The sequence below is a fragment of the Boleophthalmus pectinirostris genome, unplaced genomic scaffold (genome assembly GCF_026225935.1).
Source record: "Boleophthalmus pectinirostris isolate CB_2022bp ecotype Guang Dong unplaced genomic scaffold, ASM2622593v1 HiC_scaffold_10, whole genome shotgun sequence".
Lineage (NCBI taxonomy): Eukaryota > Metazoa > Chordata > Actinopteri > Gobiiformes > Gobiidae > Boleophthalmus > Boleophthalmus pectinirostris.
This window is the reverse complement of record NW_026570971.1, coordinates 12,843,967-12,860,862: the sequence shown is the minus strand read 5'-3', so window position 1 is coordinate 12,860,862 and position 16,896 is coordinate 12,843,967. Positions and strand designations below refer to the sequence as shown.

Below are 16,896 nucleotides of genomic sequence, written 5' to 3'. Positions count from 1 at the left end.
TCATGTGCCGGAATTATAGGAGAGATAAAGTCATGTGTGAAAGATGGAAAGCGCAGCCATCACAATATTTTGCATTCAATAAAAGCTATTCTGATTTGTGCGTAATAATTCAACGACGTGTGGTAGAAAAACGTGGTGTAAAATTCGCGTAAAAGTAAATAGTTATAGGAATAGTGCAATGAGGCCATATGGCTACGAGATAACTTAAAATAAATTCCTCGTATATAAATAGACTGCATCCATGTTTGAGTCCAGTGGCACATTTAGGCTTGTACACTATAAGCGCAAGCCAATTTAATTAATTTGTTTTGCTTGATTTAGATGTATTTACAGTGTTTTTAATCAGACGTTTTTATAATTAACATCAAACCTGCCTTCCATCTCTGCACCGCCACAGGCTGGAGATGTGTGGGCTTCGTGCCAAACGAGCCATTGTTGAGGAAACAGTGCCCTCCTGTGGATAGCAGTGGAACTGCGTAATAGAGAATGAGGTGATTTTATTCCTGGGCTCTTTAGGTAGTTAAATTTACTTACGTTTATTTAAATCAGGCCCTACCTCTCTTTAAAAAGACCGTCACCTTTGACCTTTATTGAGAGCTAAAAAGTCTGTGTACAAATGAGTCAGTGTTTATGTTGACTACGTCCATGTTCAGACTTGTTCTTCTCTTGGTGGTGAAGTGGAGGTGTCATGTTTGTTACAATTATGTCTTATTTGACACCTGGCTCTTGTCTCTTTTTTGCTATTTATTTAGAATTTATTATTACCATTTATATTTTTTCTCTTTGTTATTATATTCTAGGATTTAGGATTTGAGGCTTGACTTGATAAAATGGACTAAGACTTAGGACTCCACTTAGACTTGAAGGTCAGTGACTTGGGACTTGACTCAAACTTGAGGCCTGTGACTTGAAAAGACTTTCTGTTCTGACCGTAATGATTCGCACTAAGATCTTGACAAGACATTTAAAAAGGAAAAACATTACATTTCTACAACTCTTACATACTCTATAAATACTCATATATAAATATACCATGATTTTTTTAGGTACAGTTTAGTTTAAAATGCATATAAATTGCAAAAATCTAAGCTATATTTGGTACTTTGGTTTAAAGATTTGAAATAACTTGAAGCTCAAAGCAGACAATTTGGACTTGACTTGGACTTATGGGCCGGTGACTCAAGACTCGACTTGGACTTGCCTGTATTTGACTTGGGACTTGACTCGGACTTAAGGTCAAAGACTTGAGACTTACTTGAGACTTAGAAAACAACTATTTGGTCCCACCTTCAGTGATGTGTGAGCTACTATGTCCAAATAATTTCCCTCTAAGTCTAATGTTGTAATAAATCATACATTTTTGACATGTCTCAGATTAGTTTGTAGGAGATTTTTAGTTTTCATGCAAACATAGCCTCACAACTACATGAGACTCAGAGAACCACTATGCTGAGGCCCTTCATGATGACAAGAAAGAACTTCACAAGTCTTATCTCTCTTATAGATGTATCAAATACTGAGTCTCATTTTCTTGTTAAAAAGATCCAAGGGAAGTGTTGGCACAAAGGAATGATGAAACTCACATGTAAGAGTGATTAAACATCCCAGCTACTACAATGTGCTCATAGCTGACACATCTGCACTTCAAAGGCTCTGCACACTACAGGACTAGACCACATCCCCAATTTACTTTAATGACTTCAGCCTTCCTGAGCTGAACCTGCCGTCCAAATGTCAGGGCCAGATGTTGGACAAAAACAACAACTCAACAAGGGTGTACTTTTAAAAATACTTTATTTCTTTGCAAAGGAGACATCGGGAGCATCAGTGAGTTCTATGGCTTGAGTACAGAGTTCCTGAACGAGACAGAATCATAGAACAAGGCCTAAAGTGAGCGGAGGGCCCCACCCATGTTTACCAAAGAGGAATGTTAGACAGGCAGCTCCTCCGGCAGCTGTTCTAGAGCTGTCTCAAGCAACACAGTGTTCAAGAGGGAATGCTACAGGACAATGTGGCCGTGCACCTGAACAGCACACTACATCAAAAAAAAAAAAATAAAAAATCACACTCCTAACTAAACTATACCATTTAGTTATAGTTAAGATCTTTAATGCTTTATTGTAGTCCTTTTGAAAGATTTTGACTCCATAACAAACATATTAATGCTTCAGAAACCACACAGAGGGCAGATCTGTAGTGACAGCTGAATCTTGGGATCAACATTTTATAAAAATAAGGGCGCTTCAGCTTCTACTTTGCTCCTGACGAGGCTTAAAGTGGAACTAAATACTTCTTTTTTTTTTTTTTTTTAACTCTGTATGTCATGTTTATTTGTATTGTGTATGGTTCCTAGTCCTTTTTTCCATTTTAATGCCAACTAGGTAAAACAGCTTTCTAGTAAAAAACTGAGTGAGCCACTGCGATGTCAAGTACTACATGACATCACTCAGGACTTCCTCGATTACAAACGCGTGGCTGCATGGGCGAGGTTTGACATGTTGATACCTGTTAGACCAATTACTGTTCCATTTTCTTGTCCTCCAGGTACTGTCCATATTAACAGCTCTATTTAAAATGTACTTTAAAAATGTACTTTAAGTCGCTTTTGGTATCTTTTAGTATCTTTGGCCTTGTATTTGATGGTACAATGTTTTGTTTTTTACAAAGTCCAACATTCACATGGCTTCTATACCATAAAGTAAACATCTCTATCTTTACCCATAGATGACCTCTCCTGAAAACGTAGTCCAATCAAACAATCCAAACTTTAAAATTATGCTAATGCAAACCAGTGCTGTCACAAACCCATGTTGTGTGCTAGCCTGATAAGAATGCTGTGATCAGTCCCAGATTCTTTGACACACTTTCTATTCAACTCTATATTTTCTGGACAACTCCACTCATTCTCACACAATTGAATCCACCCATCTTGGCATAGCATGTGATAATAATATTATTCCCATGGAGCTGGGTTGTGCATCCTTACAGCCTGGACGGTAATCCGGAGCTGTCATCGTTCCACTGTAGCAGCAGTTGGGTTCAAGATTGTTTACAGGAAGACACTTTGAATCAGAAAAAGGTGGCTGTTGCATCTTGAATAGGGACGAAAAAGTCATTTTTATATTTGGTATAATCTTGGGAAGCTGGTGAGACAGAGCCCAGGTTTGCCATTGGATTAGCCCCAGCATGTGATAAAGCTAACAACAGTGCAGATTGAATACAGTACGTGGGAATGGGGTGGGGGTTCTGATAGTTATATGTGCATAGACAGGGGGCGCATGGAAACAAGCGCCATCTGTAGGAACATCTACAGTATTTCAGGATACTCACAATGAAGCCCTGTATTGTGTCTTTGTCAGTTGGGGATTGGATGAGAGCATATATTGTTGTGAAATGATGTTGGGCGCCCACTCAGTCAAACCCACACATTTAAACATTCACGCAAATTATTTATGCAGAAAAATATATATTAACATTTGCATTACAAAACAGTACAAGGGCCTCCGTTTAGTAACAGCTCCTCTGTCTGGTAAAAATGCGGAGAATCTTTGTGTTCCTTGTGTCATCAATATGAAAATCTATCTGCCTTCAACAATATCTCTGTAATATTAGAAAAGATTGAGGCACTGGTTAAATCTCTGTACATGAGTCCTCCTTGTTTTGTACTTTGGATCCATGGGTGAGTTTGAGGGATGAAGCCATGAGCTCCTCGTCTCCTGGCTTTTGTTACAGCCAACAGTCCAGCTGTCAGGCTCTGTATAAACTTAACTAGTGTCACACTCACCGGGAACTCCACTATAAAGCCATGGCCACGTTTTCACCTTTTAAAGCAGAACTACACCTGCTCACTGCTCCCTCTGTACCACCACTGTAATCTGGCACTCTGATTGAAAACCAGCAGTAAATGTAGTTTAACCAGCGCTGTTCCAAGTGATTGGTCGGCCGGAGATGAAACAGTATTTCATTATAAATGAGCCAGGCATCATGGTCCAGTGTACTCCACTTGTCTGGATCCCACAGCGGCCTTTCACCCAGTCACAGTCTAATGGCTCTGTTGTGCATGATCCACAGTATATGACCCGAACTTGAGACAGTCTTTCCACTGCCTGGCTTACACAAACAATAGAAAGCACTAAATATTCTAAAGAGTTTCACAGCATGTTGGCACTTGTCTTAAGTCCTTGAGCCAGAGCAGGCCTCAGTCCACAGGGCCCTGGAAGATTAGCTTGGAGCAGCCCTGAGGGAGGCTGAGCTGGGTGGCACAGAAGGGGCAGGCTGCGTGGAAGGCGTGGGTTCCATGAGGCAGAGGGATTTCAGACCAGTACTTGACCGACTTCTCTGAGCACACGTGTCCACAGGGCACAAAGGCGTGTGTGGGGGCTCCCGTGTCCACGTAGAAGGCAGGCTCACAGCCCAGCCACAGCGGCACATAGGGCCCCACCATACGACACATGGGGCACTCCCGCTGGGTGTTGGGCTCCTGCTCTGAGCGGTGGCCCCAGTTGTGGTAGCCGTGAACGTGGCCACAGGCCAGGTAGACCCAGGGCTGCTTGTCCTCCAGACAGGAGAGTGCACGGCTGCGCTGCATGCTCGGGAAGGCCAAGGTGTTGAGCCCAACGGGGCACTGGGGACGCGCCGCATTGATCTCCTGTCTCAAAGCCTCCAAGTGTTTCTGTGTGGGAGTGTGAAAGAGGCCTTCTGCTGTGCGCCAGAGGAGTGTAGCTCCACACAGGTCCACCAGGGAGCCATCCTGAAGGATGTTACTCTCATGTTCCACCTGCACAAGTGGAGGGCAAGCACACAGCCTCAGTTAGCTGTAAATAAGCTGTAAATACCTTATAGCACAAAGACAACAGACTACTGACCAGCTTCCCGGGGGTTTGTGCTGATCTGGTCTCCCTCAGAGTATAAACATCTCCACACACTGAGATCTCTCTCCAGACGCCGGGCTTAGAGTCTTCTGTGAAACCACCTTTCGGGTGCATAACTAGCACACCGTTGGTTGTCAGGCCATCCATGTGACCATCAGGGTTCTTCCATTTTGCAGCTTTTTCCTTTAGAAGAAAAACAAATAGATAAATCTACACTTGTCAACACACACAAGAATAACAGTGCACAGATTACAGACAAGCTTGGAAATTGTGCTATATGATTGTGCACTAACTAGTAATTACCCCGGAAAATGTTTTTGGAGGAGTCAAAGCCAGCGGCATAGATGCGCGCGGTGTAGGGGGGGTTGCGCTCACAGACCACGCGACAGGCAAAGCGAGAGATGGTGCTCTGAGTGATGGGGGTCTCCTCACCCTCCTGGCCTCCTGCTACAGTGTCGGTCACCACAAAGTCTATGGGGCTCTCTGTGGAGCGTCCAATCTACAACAAAACACACATAGTTTAATATTCAGACATGTGGCTAAAGAAAAGCGATTGCTCATTTCTTTTCCTTTATATTTTACCTGAAACATGTCTGTGTCTTTGTCATGGCTGTACTCCACAACTACTGTCTGGTTCCTGGACAGTGTGTAGGAGATGCTGTGCTGGCCTTTACTGTTAACAGCCTGGAAAACAAATAAACAAACATCTTATTGAACTCATTGCATTGTTGGACACAGAGAAGAGTACAAGCAATTCATCCGAAGCAGATGGTGACACACTATTGCCAAGTCTTTTCATGTTTGTGGCTTTTGACACTGAAGCTGTGAACAATTGACAAACAGGAAACAACTACCAAATGTCTTACACAAACATTACATCACAGCTGTGGTAATTACAGTTCAGGGCCAACAGTCCCCTGCTATTATGGTGTCCCTCGTGGGTTGCTGATTGTAATAATAAATGTAACAAATATTATGAAAAAAAACATAATTATGGCCCGGACTGCTGTATTTCTTTATATATTCCATTGCATTAACCTTCTGTTCTGCTCACTAAAGTGTAACTGTAGTGTAACTCAGATAAGCAATTTGATTTATAGTGGGGCTGCGAGATTAATTGCAATCAAATCAAAACTGGAATTGGAATGGACACAATTAGCAAATCATAAAGGTTTTTTTCAAGTACCATAATTTCCTCCACAAACAATCTTTATTTATCTATCTACCTCCTGTCTTATTCTGCATAAAAAATGTTAACACTGTAGTTTAGATCTGTACAAACATAAATGTGATTCTTGTATTAGTTTTAGGGATGCACAGAAAATGATACTGGTATCGAATATCAGTGCTGATATTTTAAAAATTATCGGTATCATGTATCGGTTCCATAATATCAGTTAAGCTGATATTGTGACTGGACCTTTAATTGGATGCCTCAGAATGTTTGAACTTTTGTTCATACAAAGCAGCTCAGTAGTTACCTTCAGGATAAATAACAGTTGCACAAAACAATTGGGTCTCTTGTGTGATAAGTTAACTGTGTTTTAAAGAAATAAGCTCCATTTTCCATCTTTAAACTGGTATTGGTTAGTATCATGTATCAACCAATACTTCAAGTCAAACTATCAACATCAGTCTCGGAACTGAAAAAGCTGTATCATTGCATCCCTAATTAGTTTGTCAGTTCATATTTCAGTCTTTTTGTCAGTTCTTCTGGGTAGGGGTGTGCATAAATATTGAAATATCGATATATTGTATAGTTTAATGTGATGATACAATATTGATATCGTGGGCTGCTGTATCGATATAACAAAAATACTCTTGGCAATATATTTCACTAAATTATTTTGTTACAGAGCTACAGTTTTGTTGCTTGTTTAAATGAAGGAAATTCGTTTATGTGACATTTGACACTTTCACTGTTTTGATGATTAAATTGGGTGTGTTTCATATTAACTTTCCACAAGAAGTGGTTTAATAAAGACTTTTAGTATCACAGTCTTGATTTTGCCATTTTTTTTACTGGACCGTATCGAATTGATTTTAAATATATCGTACTGAATCGAAGGCTCGCTGTATGGAGGTATGTATCGCATCATGACCAACGTATCAAGGTATCGTATTGCCAACTTCTTAATAATAATACCCAGACGTACTTCTGGGTATGTTTCAGGGGCTGATGTGATGTTACTTTCTGATCTATGTTATACTATTTTTTGTTTCCACATCAAAAACATACTTGGAGTTGTGTTTCATTCACACATGTTTAACACACAAATCCTGCACATTTGGGCTGAGTTCTTCTCTCAGACAGAAAACACTCCAAAGACAAACAGATAATAATAAAGGGTTACTCAAACGAATGAAACCAGGAAACAGTATTTGATGAGGAAACAACATTCTAATGTGACTAAAAGCTCACTAGAGTAAATTTTGCATACTATACGACCTTTAAAATACAAACTTTGAACAAAATCTTATTAGCAAATCTAATCGCAATGCTTATCCAAAAACAAAATTGCAATTAGATTTGTTTCCCAAATTGCGCAGCCCTAATTTATGAACCTTTCCTGACTGCCGAAGGGTCAACTGTCCAACCAAAAGTGCAACATGACGTTTTCAAACCACACACATTTACAAGTGCATCTGCAACAAGTCTTGAGAATTTACGACATCGGAAAAGACAAGAAAGTCACCCTCCTTCTAACCACAGAGGCCGTAAAGTTCACAAGGCCTGTCTCCAAGCTAAAGTTCCCCAATTTAGTCTCTGCTTGTGTGGGGTGGGCACATCAACACCACAGTACCACATGCTATTATCATCCACGGCTAATCTGTGAATTCCATTACCCAAACAAGCCTGGTCGGTCCACGTGCAAGAGGGGGGGACAGAAGTGGGTCAGTCTCTCTGCTGTAACCTCAAACAGACAGGGACAAATGCCACCAGTGAAGCACAAATGGCCCTCCACCTGTTCCTTCCTCCGCTGCAAATTTAAACCTATATTTTTACAGAGCTTGTACTGTAAAAATAACACTCCCCCCCCGGATTCTGGATGTCCTCTTCGGTGCTTCTGGGTTACACCGGTAAAAATATAAACGTGGGAGAGTAGCTTCATTAACAGCGCGGTGTGTTAGTGTGCAAGGGCACGTGGGTATTTCCATGTGGCCGTGTGCAGAGGTAGACAACGCTGAGAACTAAACATTCACAGCTAAAGGCCATTCTAATCTGTCCTGTGCTTGCACCTTGCCTTTTGAGGGGTATTTTTGACCATCACAGCAGCTGGTATTCAGGGGTCAGCCAACTGCAAGAACGTTACATTCACCGACTTCTAAAAATGTCGACCAGGCAGTTAGTAGCAGGTTGATAGAAGGAAAGGAACCAAAGTGCAATAGGGAAATGGTCCTTCGCAACGTCGAAAGTGAAAAAAAAAAACATTGCATAATTTTGTCGGAAGGTTTGATAATCAGACATCCGGTCAACTTTATCTGTACACAACAGACATGATTCTTCCTTTTTTTGTTCAGGAAGCACAAAGACAAGCTTTTAACAATATTATAAGTGTTTCCCAGGGTTGCGCCAATCCAGCTTTTCAGTTCCGATACTGATGCTTTGGCTTTAAATGTCTGATGATGTCCAATATCACTGTAGGGATGTAACAATAACCAAAATATCATCAAAGTTCTCACAGTAATATCGTGGACCATCACAATATTGAATTACAAGTCTCTTTGCTTAAATTAAGAGTTATGGTGCCGCAGTAGCTAAAAAAAAACGAGGGAACTACATAGACCATGATCCTTTGCTCCATTTCAGTGGAGACTACAAGAAAAAATAACAGCACTAAGCACTTTTAAGTCTTTGGATTAAGTCTTGTCAAGGCATTTTAAGAGGAAAAAGTAGCACATATTAACAGTTTTGTTAGCCTCCACAAAATATTGCAATAAATATCGTACCGTGAGATGTATATCGTGAAAATATTGAGTGAATATTGTAAGAGATTTGAATATTGTTACATGTCTAAACATGAGCCTCCCCACCATATCATGAGCTTTCCCACGATATCACAATAAATATCGTACCGTGAGGTTCATACTGTGATGATATTGTATCGTGAGACTGGGATATCGTTACACCCTTTCAGTGAATGGATACAAAATTACACTTATTTCCTTAAAACACAGCTAACTTATTACACAAGAGATCAAACTGTGTGTAATGCAATTGTGATTTCTCCTTCAAATGACCACTGAAGAACTTCATATGAATAAAAGTTCAAACATTATGAGATGTTCCAGGCCAAAATTAGCCTGTAAATCGTCCGATATTATGTAACCGATACCCAATCCAGCAAAAATGTTCAGTATTGGCACAGATATTCATTACCAGTACAGGAATCGGTGCATTCCTAGTGTTTCCTCATCATTAGCTTACTCAAGAGTAGTATTTCGATTGATTCAAGCATGTTTGGGTAATCCTGTATTGTAAAATTTCTCTGCCCACTTCTCTGTACCTAATTGCAGTTATTCAAAAACTGAAAGTCCAGATCATACATGTGGTGTTCAAAAATATGATGCAGCTTTTTTGCCCAAAATAGCCTCTCACGTTCTGCAGTTTTGAAAAGAAAATACATTTTTAGATATATTGCAGTATTGCAGTTTACAATGAACAGATCTATGTTTGTTATTGTTCAATACTAAATAATATGGTAGGGTTGTCAAAAATCGAAAATCAGATAATAGATACTCATTTGAGCAAAGTCACATTCACAGAACAGAAATTAACATCTCCTGTATCAGAAGAAGTATAAGACAGCATAGACTCGTGTACACCCATGGACCACTATGGAACCTACCTGGATAACTGAGTAAAATAAAAGAAAATACTATGATTTAATAGGGGTGTAAAGATATCCAAGTCTCACAATACGATATCATCATGGTATGAACCTCACGGTACGATATTTATTGCGATATTGTGGGAAAGTTCATGATATGGTGGGGAGGCTCAAGATTAGGGATGTAACAATATCCACATCTCTTGGTACGATATTTTCACAATATACATCTCATGATACGATATTTATTTCAATATTTTGTGGAGGCCAAACAGCTAAAACTGTTAACTATGCTACTTTTTCCTCTAAAAATGCCTTGATAAAACTTAATCCAAAGAATTAAGGCTTAAAAGTGCTAAAAACTGTTATTCCTTCTTGTAGTCTGCACTGCAATGGAGCAAAGGATCATGGTCTATGTAGTTCCCTCTGTCATTTTTGAGCTATTGCTGCACCATAACTCTTAATTTATGCAAAGAGACTAATTCAATATATAGTGATGGTGATTTAATGTAGAAGAAGAAAGAAAGAAGTGTGAACGGAGTGTTTTTATTATCATTGTGGTATCAGAATCAGTATAGAGTATCGAGTCTATTCCTTAATATCACAATCAAGTTTGAAATTTTTGTATCATGACAACACCTTGCTATTATTTTTTTTAAAAATCAGACTCCGGGAGTGTTATACACATGGGTTAAAAATGTTACGTAGCCACTTTTTCCAACAATAAAACCACAAATAAAAAGCCTCTCAGTTCTGCAGTTTTGAACAAGAATCAACAGATCTGTTTCTAATACTAAGTCATTTTAAACCCATTATTGCGACTTAAAATAAACAGAACGTATAATAAAAAGACTTACAGATATTTATTTGTCACAACATCACAACAGAAACGAAACAGCAAAATTTTTCAAAAAATAGCATGTCTGACTGCAACAAGTGCACAGGTTGGGTGTAACCTGAACCAAAGGGCCCCTGGGAAGAGCTTAAGTCTTTACAAATGTGCGCTGTGGGCCTCCCTGTAGCGCTGCAGAGGTAAGCAGCTCCTCTGGCTGCTCTGCCACTTTTGCTTGGGAACTAAAGGCTGGAATGCAGGAGGCCGACACGTTATACAGGCCGGTGCAGTTTTTGGCAGCCACAGTGGAGCAGAAAAAAGCTCGGAGGCCTGAGTGAGAACTGCGGCGATTGTACTGTGAATGTCAGCATAACACAGGCCAAGCATAATGTCAGAGCTTTACATTTCAACAGTTTTTCTCTAGCAAAGCTGTCAAGAGTCATTAAAGGTCCTATATTACACAAAATAGATGAATGGACAGAATAAATGTTAGCTTATGGTCTCTTCCTGCTTCAACAAGACAAAAACCAAACCAGAAGTTGTGTTTTGTTTTAGTAATCCTTTAATATGCCCGTCTACATCTCTAAAGCTCCACCTTGTGATGTCATGAAGTAGTTTTCAAGTTAACAGCGACCTTTTATCTTCAGTTCAGTACAGATTGGCAATAGGCTTTGAGCACAGCGGCATGCCAACTAGCTCTAAAACATTAAAAAAAAAAACTTATTAAATTTCACATGAGTTAAAATAAAGACAACCTAATTATTTTTATATGTAGATTACTTCAGTTTGTGCTGCTGTTTTAATTTATTATGCCTCAAAATTAGTATTAGTGTTAAAATTGAGACATAAGCGCCTCTCTTTCTAAACTTGGAAATGTCCTCTGCTCAAGTATTCAATTTTTTTGTGTAATTTTTAACATGTTTTTAGAGATATCCACCCACAGCTCCCTTTTCACCGCCTTATCTTAAAATATTTATTCATTTTAGCACAACTCTGGGGGAAAAAACTAAAATTGGGACAGGAAATGGTGACGTTAGCAGGGCGCCGTTGTGCACAGAGACAATTCCAGGCTTGAAATCATCCAGATGATTCTAGTGAAGGTGTATGGAGTTTAAAAACACAGTGGAGTACTTCCTGTATTACCACATGGCATCGCAAGGTGAAAGAATGTTTTCAGTTTGCGTGTTAACCATGTGTGAATGAAACAAAACACAACTCCAGGTCTATTTTTGATGAGGAAACAACATAGATGAGAAAATAGCGTAATATACAGTGGGTCCAGTGTTTATGTTGGCTTGTGTTGTGTACCTTGGAGGCCTGCGGTGTGTTGAGGATGTGCACTGTGCTTGGCTTAACCCCGTTGGCTTTGGTCCTCTTGTACAGGGCAAATCTGCTTTTCCGTCTCCCCCGGTCTCCATTGGGTAGCGAGCCATTGTACCTGAAGAAGGAAGAAAGACGGAAGATCTGTTAGGATTTTGAGCAAGCATAGTGGGGATGTAACAATATTGAAATCTCTCAGTACGATATTATCACAATATGCATCTCACAGTACGATATTTATTGCGATATTTTGAAGAGACTAATATAAAGGTAGATAGGACACTTTTCTGCTTTTGAAATACCTTGGTCTGGATTATTCAAGTCAAAAACATATTTCTTCATGTTTTCTGCACAGAAATGAATCATGGGATATGTAGTTCCCTATGTTTATAAGCTGTTGCTTCTATAAAACCATGCATTTAAGCAAAGGAACTTGTGATTCGATATATTGTGACAGCCCAAGATATTATTGTGAGGCTTTTGACGATACGATATCACAATATTTCAGTTATCATTACATCCCTAAACATAGTATTCATTTTGTAGTTACTGAGGTGAATTAAAGTCCTGTCTCATCTAACTCTTTCTGCTTAATACTGGCATGCTTCACTTGATCTAATATTACGGTAATGTGGACAGACTAGGGTTGTCAAAACAAGTTCCAATTATTGAAATACAAACTTGTTTGAGCAGGTATCAATACTGCAAAAAATAAATAAATAAATCGCATTAACGGGACAAAATCAGAACTAGTATAAGAAAGTACTATTATTTAGGCCTGTCATAATAATCATTATATCAACTTATTGTTCAGCTTGAAGGTCAATATTTACTCTAGTGGGAACATGTTGGTCATTTTTCTGTACTATGACGAGGTATGAGCTGTTCTATTACTCATTATAAATACACACTATTATTTTGTGTATGAAATGACACTCTGATTCTAATAAGAAGCCTCTATCGTCATTGTGGTATTGTAATCAGTACTGAGTCAATTCCTTTGGTTTTGAAATAGACTTTGAAATTAAACCCTTAAACCCTGCAAGCACACTGTAGGTCTGTGTTTACAAAGTAGATGTGTTACTGCTCTTGGTTGATGGAAGTTGTTGTAACCAAGTATGGGGAATGCCACAGATAAAAGTCAGGCAGGTGAAAGTCAAACGGAATAATACTGCTTTAATGGTGTACTTTGCCGAAGGGGACAGTTATGAGCAGCGTAAAATAAGACAGCTTCATCTTCCCACTGAACTGACTCAACTGGTTCAGCTCTTTTATATTGGAATTCTGCATTTGCAAGTTTTAAATTAAAGAGCATTTGACACGAGTTTTCCCATCCAATTCACTGTAAACATGTGTAGCTATAATCCAAATATCCCAAACTAAATGTCATCAATTGCTTGTAAACACACAGTCTAACACCAGGCACATTTACTGCTGAGGGTTATCCTCCACTGTGCCTTCTGAATGGAGAATTCCCTTCCGGAAAGACTGGAGCTCCCTCCCTCCACCAGCTGGCTCCTTCAGCTGGGACACCCCATGCTCCGCAGCCCTCCAACACAGACCTTCTGTCACTCTCTCTCCAACATGTTTGACACCAAGCACATCAACACCATTGCTATATAAGTTCACACGAAACAATAGAGAACAGCAGCACGTATTTTGACTAACCAAAAAAAAAGTATATTCTCTTATATTAAAAGTACAAAGGGCGAGAATATTTTACTGCTGTCCCTGACTACATTCCCCACAACACAGCTCCACCTGTCCCCTGTCTGCGCACGGCCGAGCAGGCATGGAAACACATGGTCCCGGTCAGAGCGGACATGCCACCTATGGGGACTTAGCCAGGCCATCCATGGTGTCAAAGGTATGATGAAATACATTCTCCAAACCAGATTTGTCATTTCTGATACTGATATCTATACTCTGATTTATCTGCCACTACCTGCTATAAACCTGCTCCACTGCAGAGACTGAAAACAAAAGTAACAGCGCAGGATAAAAGTGATTCTAGCATGTTTTGTGATCCTGCAAGTTGCTACAATACACTTTTGTACACAGTTCTAAAATGAGACTTTCATGGCCAAAAACAGCTTGTATATCAGACATGTCAAATTCAGGTCCAGGGGCCAAATTTGGCCCACGATATAATTATATTTGGCCCACAAGATCATATCAAATATGTATTAGAGCTGGCCCGCCAGCTACAAATAGGCTATAGAGTCATTATATATTTAAAATTGTGTTATCATTTTATATTATGCTTGTTCTGGATTCAATATTTAAGCAAAACTATTATTAAACATTTATTTTTTAATATAGGTTAACATTACATATCTCGAAAGAAAAGAAAACATGCAGATGTTGTAGAAAATTTTCAATAAATATTTAGTTTGGCCCATGACTTAGTCCCAGTTTTTAATTTTGGCCCTCTGTGAATTTGAGTTTGACACCCCTGATGTAGATAATTTCATTGCATCAACTGACATGCCAACTCAAACTGCTAATTTGACTGGATCAGAGCTCATACGTGTTAACCGTACTGGTGCATCCCTAGATATGAGTTAGGTATTATATTTTATATTTTGATACAAACATGATTAAAAATAGCCTTGTGCATCAACTGGAGTGAGGTGACATTTTCTCTGTACTGCCAGCAAGCACTACCTCACTGTTGACAAGAGGTGTAGACTGACAGAATGGGCACTTCATTGTTCCAAACACTATTATGCAACATTTGGAAGACGAAGCATCATAATTTGTTAGTCAGAGGGGCTCTTGGATGCGTAATTAATTATGATGAGTTGTCTTTTTGACCTGTGCCAGACATATACGGCGGATTTACATTGCAACACTAAGCACGGGATTAGACGCTGGCATATCATAATGCTTGAGGGGTGCATAAGGAGCAAGCAGCACCTCCTACCTCTTCAGCTAGCAACTAGAACCGGAGTCTCCCCAGAATAAAGCAGATATGAAGAGTGTTTATAGCCCCCATTAACTTTATTAGCCTTATGGCCTGGTGAGTAGGAGGGTCAAAACTGGTATAGCTTTAGGCCTGATATAAAAATGGACGTAAAAAGTGATCATGAATTGAGATAAATATTGTAATAATAGATCTAGAATTTACATTATATAAATAACTATAATGACAACTTGGTTAAAAAAAAAAGTAAACTTGATTCTGATATTAGGGAATAGACTCCATAATATGATTCCCTGAATACGATTCAAATAGGCATGGTTCAATAATTTTTTTTTTTAGCTTGAGCTGTATCAGAACAAGTATAAAAGACCATCCATGGTCTTTTATACTTGTTCTGATCCAGCTCAAAATCATTCTGCTATTCTGTCCTGTGAATGTGACTTGTTTATCCATACTTTCTAGTTTTAGTATCGACTAGTAATTGATTTTTTTATACTTCTGACCACCCTATTCGTATCTATACAGTAATATAGTGCAAAAAGGATCATTAATACTCTGCCACGACACACGTTACTGGCTCTTTCACACAACCATTTATTATTATAAACAACTGTGGTTATCATTTCCCTGAACTAAGATGAGATGGTGACTTTACAGCAGGTTCTATTAATGGAATTCGGAAACTTATTTCCTTGAACCATTCAAATAAGCATGGTTCAATAATAAGTAACTACAAATACCACACCTTGTTTTTGTTAAATTAGATCAAAGGAGCGCCTCAAGACATAATAAAGTAAAAGTTCACATTGTCAAGACAGACTTTTTAAATAAACAACAAATTACTTTCCAATCCTGTGCCGTATAACAAAATATACTCCTAAAAACTCAATCAAACTTATATTGGGTCACAGGAAATGTTCCTTTTTATTGCATTATATGGCATAAGAATCTGTCTGGTTTATGTTCAGGAAGTTAATATTTAAAGACTTTTTGTGTTTTAATAAGACAAAATCAAATGAAAGATTAGTCACTATGAGAAAAATGTTTTTATTTTTTGGGTTTTTTTTTCTGCTATTTTGTTATCATGTAGCTTGCCCTATTTGGCACTTCAGACAAACGCTTGTTCTGTGTTAACAGATCCAAAACAGACCTCATTCTTTTAAGTGCATGATATACAATATGAACCAGTCCAAGATGCACTGCTATCACACATAATACACATAATGCATCTCTGCTGAGGAGAAGGCAAAGGGATATCCGCTTTCCTCCCAATGATCAATTATAGATGCACCACCAGAGCAGCAGTGAAAATGTACACTGTACAAGTCCCTCCATTTCTATATTGTGTTCCTTGGAAAGAAATGCACAAAGCTCCATCAATAGGCCCAGTCTCCGGACCACAATGCACAGAGGAAGCAGAGGAGAGGGAAGAAGGGAGTCCGGATCAATCCATCCTTTCATTTCCAGGATCCCCACGCAGCCTGGCCAGCACCAAGCCAAGCCGGAGAGGCAGAGATGGGGCGCAGCCATGCACGTAATAAAAGCCACACTGACAGAGAGAGACGCGGAGGGAAGTGCTGTTCAAACAAGCTTTGTTCCATACTGTCAGCTATCTGCCCATCCATGGCTTTTGTCACCGGGACATGATGTCACTGCTGCCATTATGCACTTGTCACTACTAAAGTCAACAGTGGAGTTATGTCTGCGTCAGCCTGTTGACATTCTATTAAGTAAGACCAACTAAGCATTTAACATAAGTGCACTCTATAGACGATTGTGTAAGAGCAACAAGGTCCATATATATCACCTGATCAGACATGCACCAGACATTTATTTATAGTTTGCATATGCAAATGTTTAAATCAGAGTCTTTAACTGAACTTTGACGTCAAGAAATGGAAAAGGGTTGGTCTGTGTGTATTATTCACATACCACAAATATGGCTATCCCTTATCAGTATTTGACTTTTTACCACTGTTTACCCAGGGGCGGCAATGGTTCAAACTGTACTTAGAGCACTTGCACCAACCCAAATATCTGCAGTTCGAATCCTGGTCTAGAGCTGGACACACTGTCTTACATCAGGTTATCGTCAGGCAGCTGTGTCTATACAGA

General features: G+C 39.3%; 2 protein-coding genes across 2 annotated transcripts in view; both read right to left on the bottom strand.

The window, feature by feature from the left end:
- Positions 1-1,777: 1,777 nt before the first annotated feature.
- Positions 1,778-16,896, bottom strand: part of peli2 (pellino E3 ubiquitin protein ligase family member 2) — a 144,856-nt gene continuing 129,737 nt past the window's right edge. The window contains 5 exon segments of the mRNA XM_055157925.1: positions 1,778-4,777; positions 4,866-5,054; positions 5,161-5,370; positions 5,454-5,555; positions 11,844-11,974. Coding sequence (XP_055013900.1) covers positions 4,199-4,777; positions 4,866-5,054; positions 5,161-5,370; positions 5,454-5,462 — 987 coding nt within the window. The 5' untranslated portion in view covers positions 5,463-5,555; positions 11,844-11,974 and the 3' untranslated portion in view covers positions 1,778-4,198.
- The window catches only part of msh4 (mutS homolog 4), a 9,424-nt gene continuing 3,214 nt past the window's right edge, over positions 10,687-16,896 (bottom strand). Inside the window, exons 9-12 of the mRNA XM_055160823.1 lie at positions 16,862-16,887; positions 13,288-13,470; positions 11,844-11,973; positions 10,687-10,890 (exon numbers count right to left, since the gene is read on the bottom strand). Of these exons, the coding sequence (XP_055016798.1) occupies positions 10,687-10,890; positions 11,844-11,973; positions 13,288-13,470; positions 16,862-16,887 (543 nt within the window). The remainder of the gene's footprint in view (positions 10,891-11,843; positions 11,974-13,287; positions 13,471-16,861; positions 16,888-16,896) is intronic.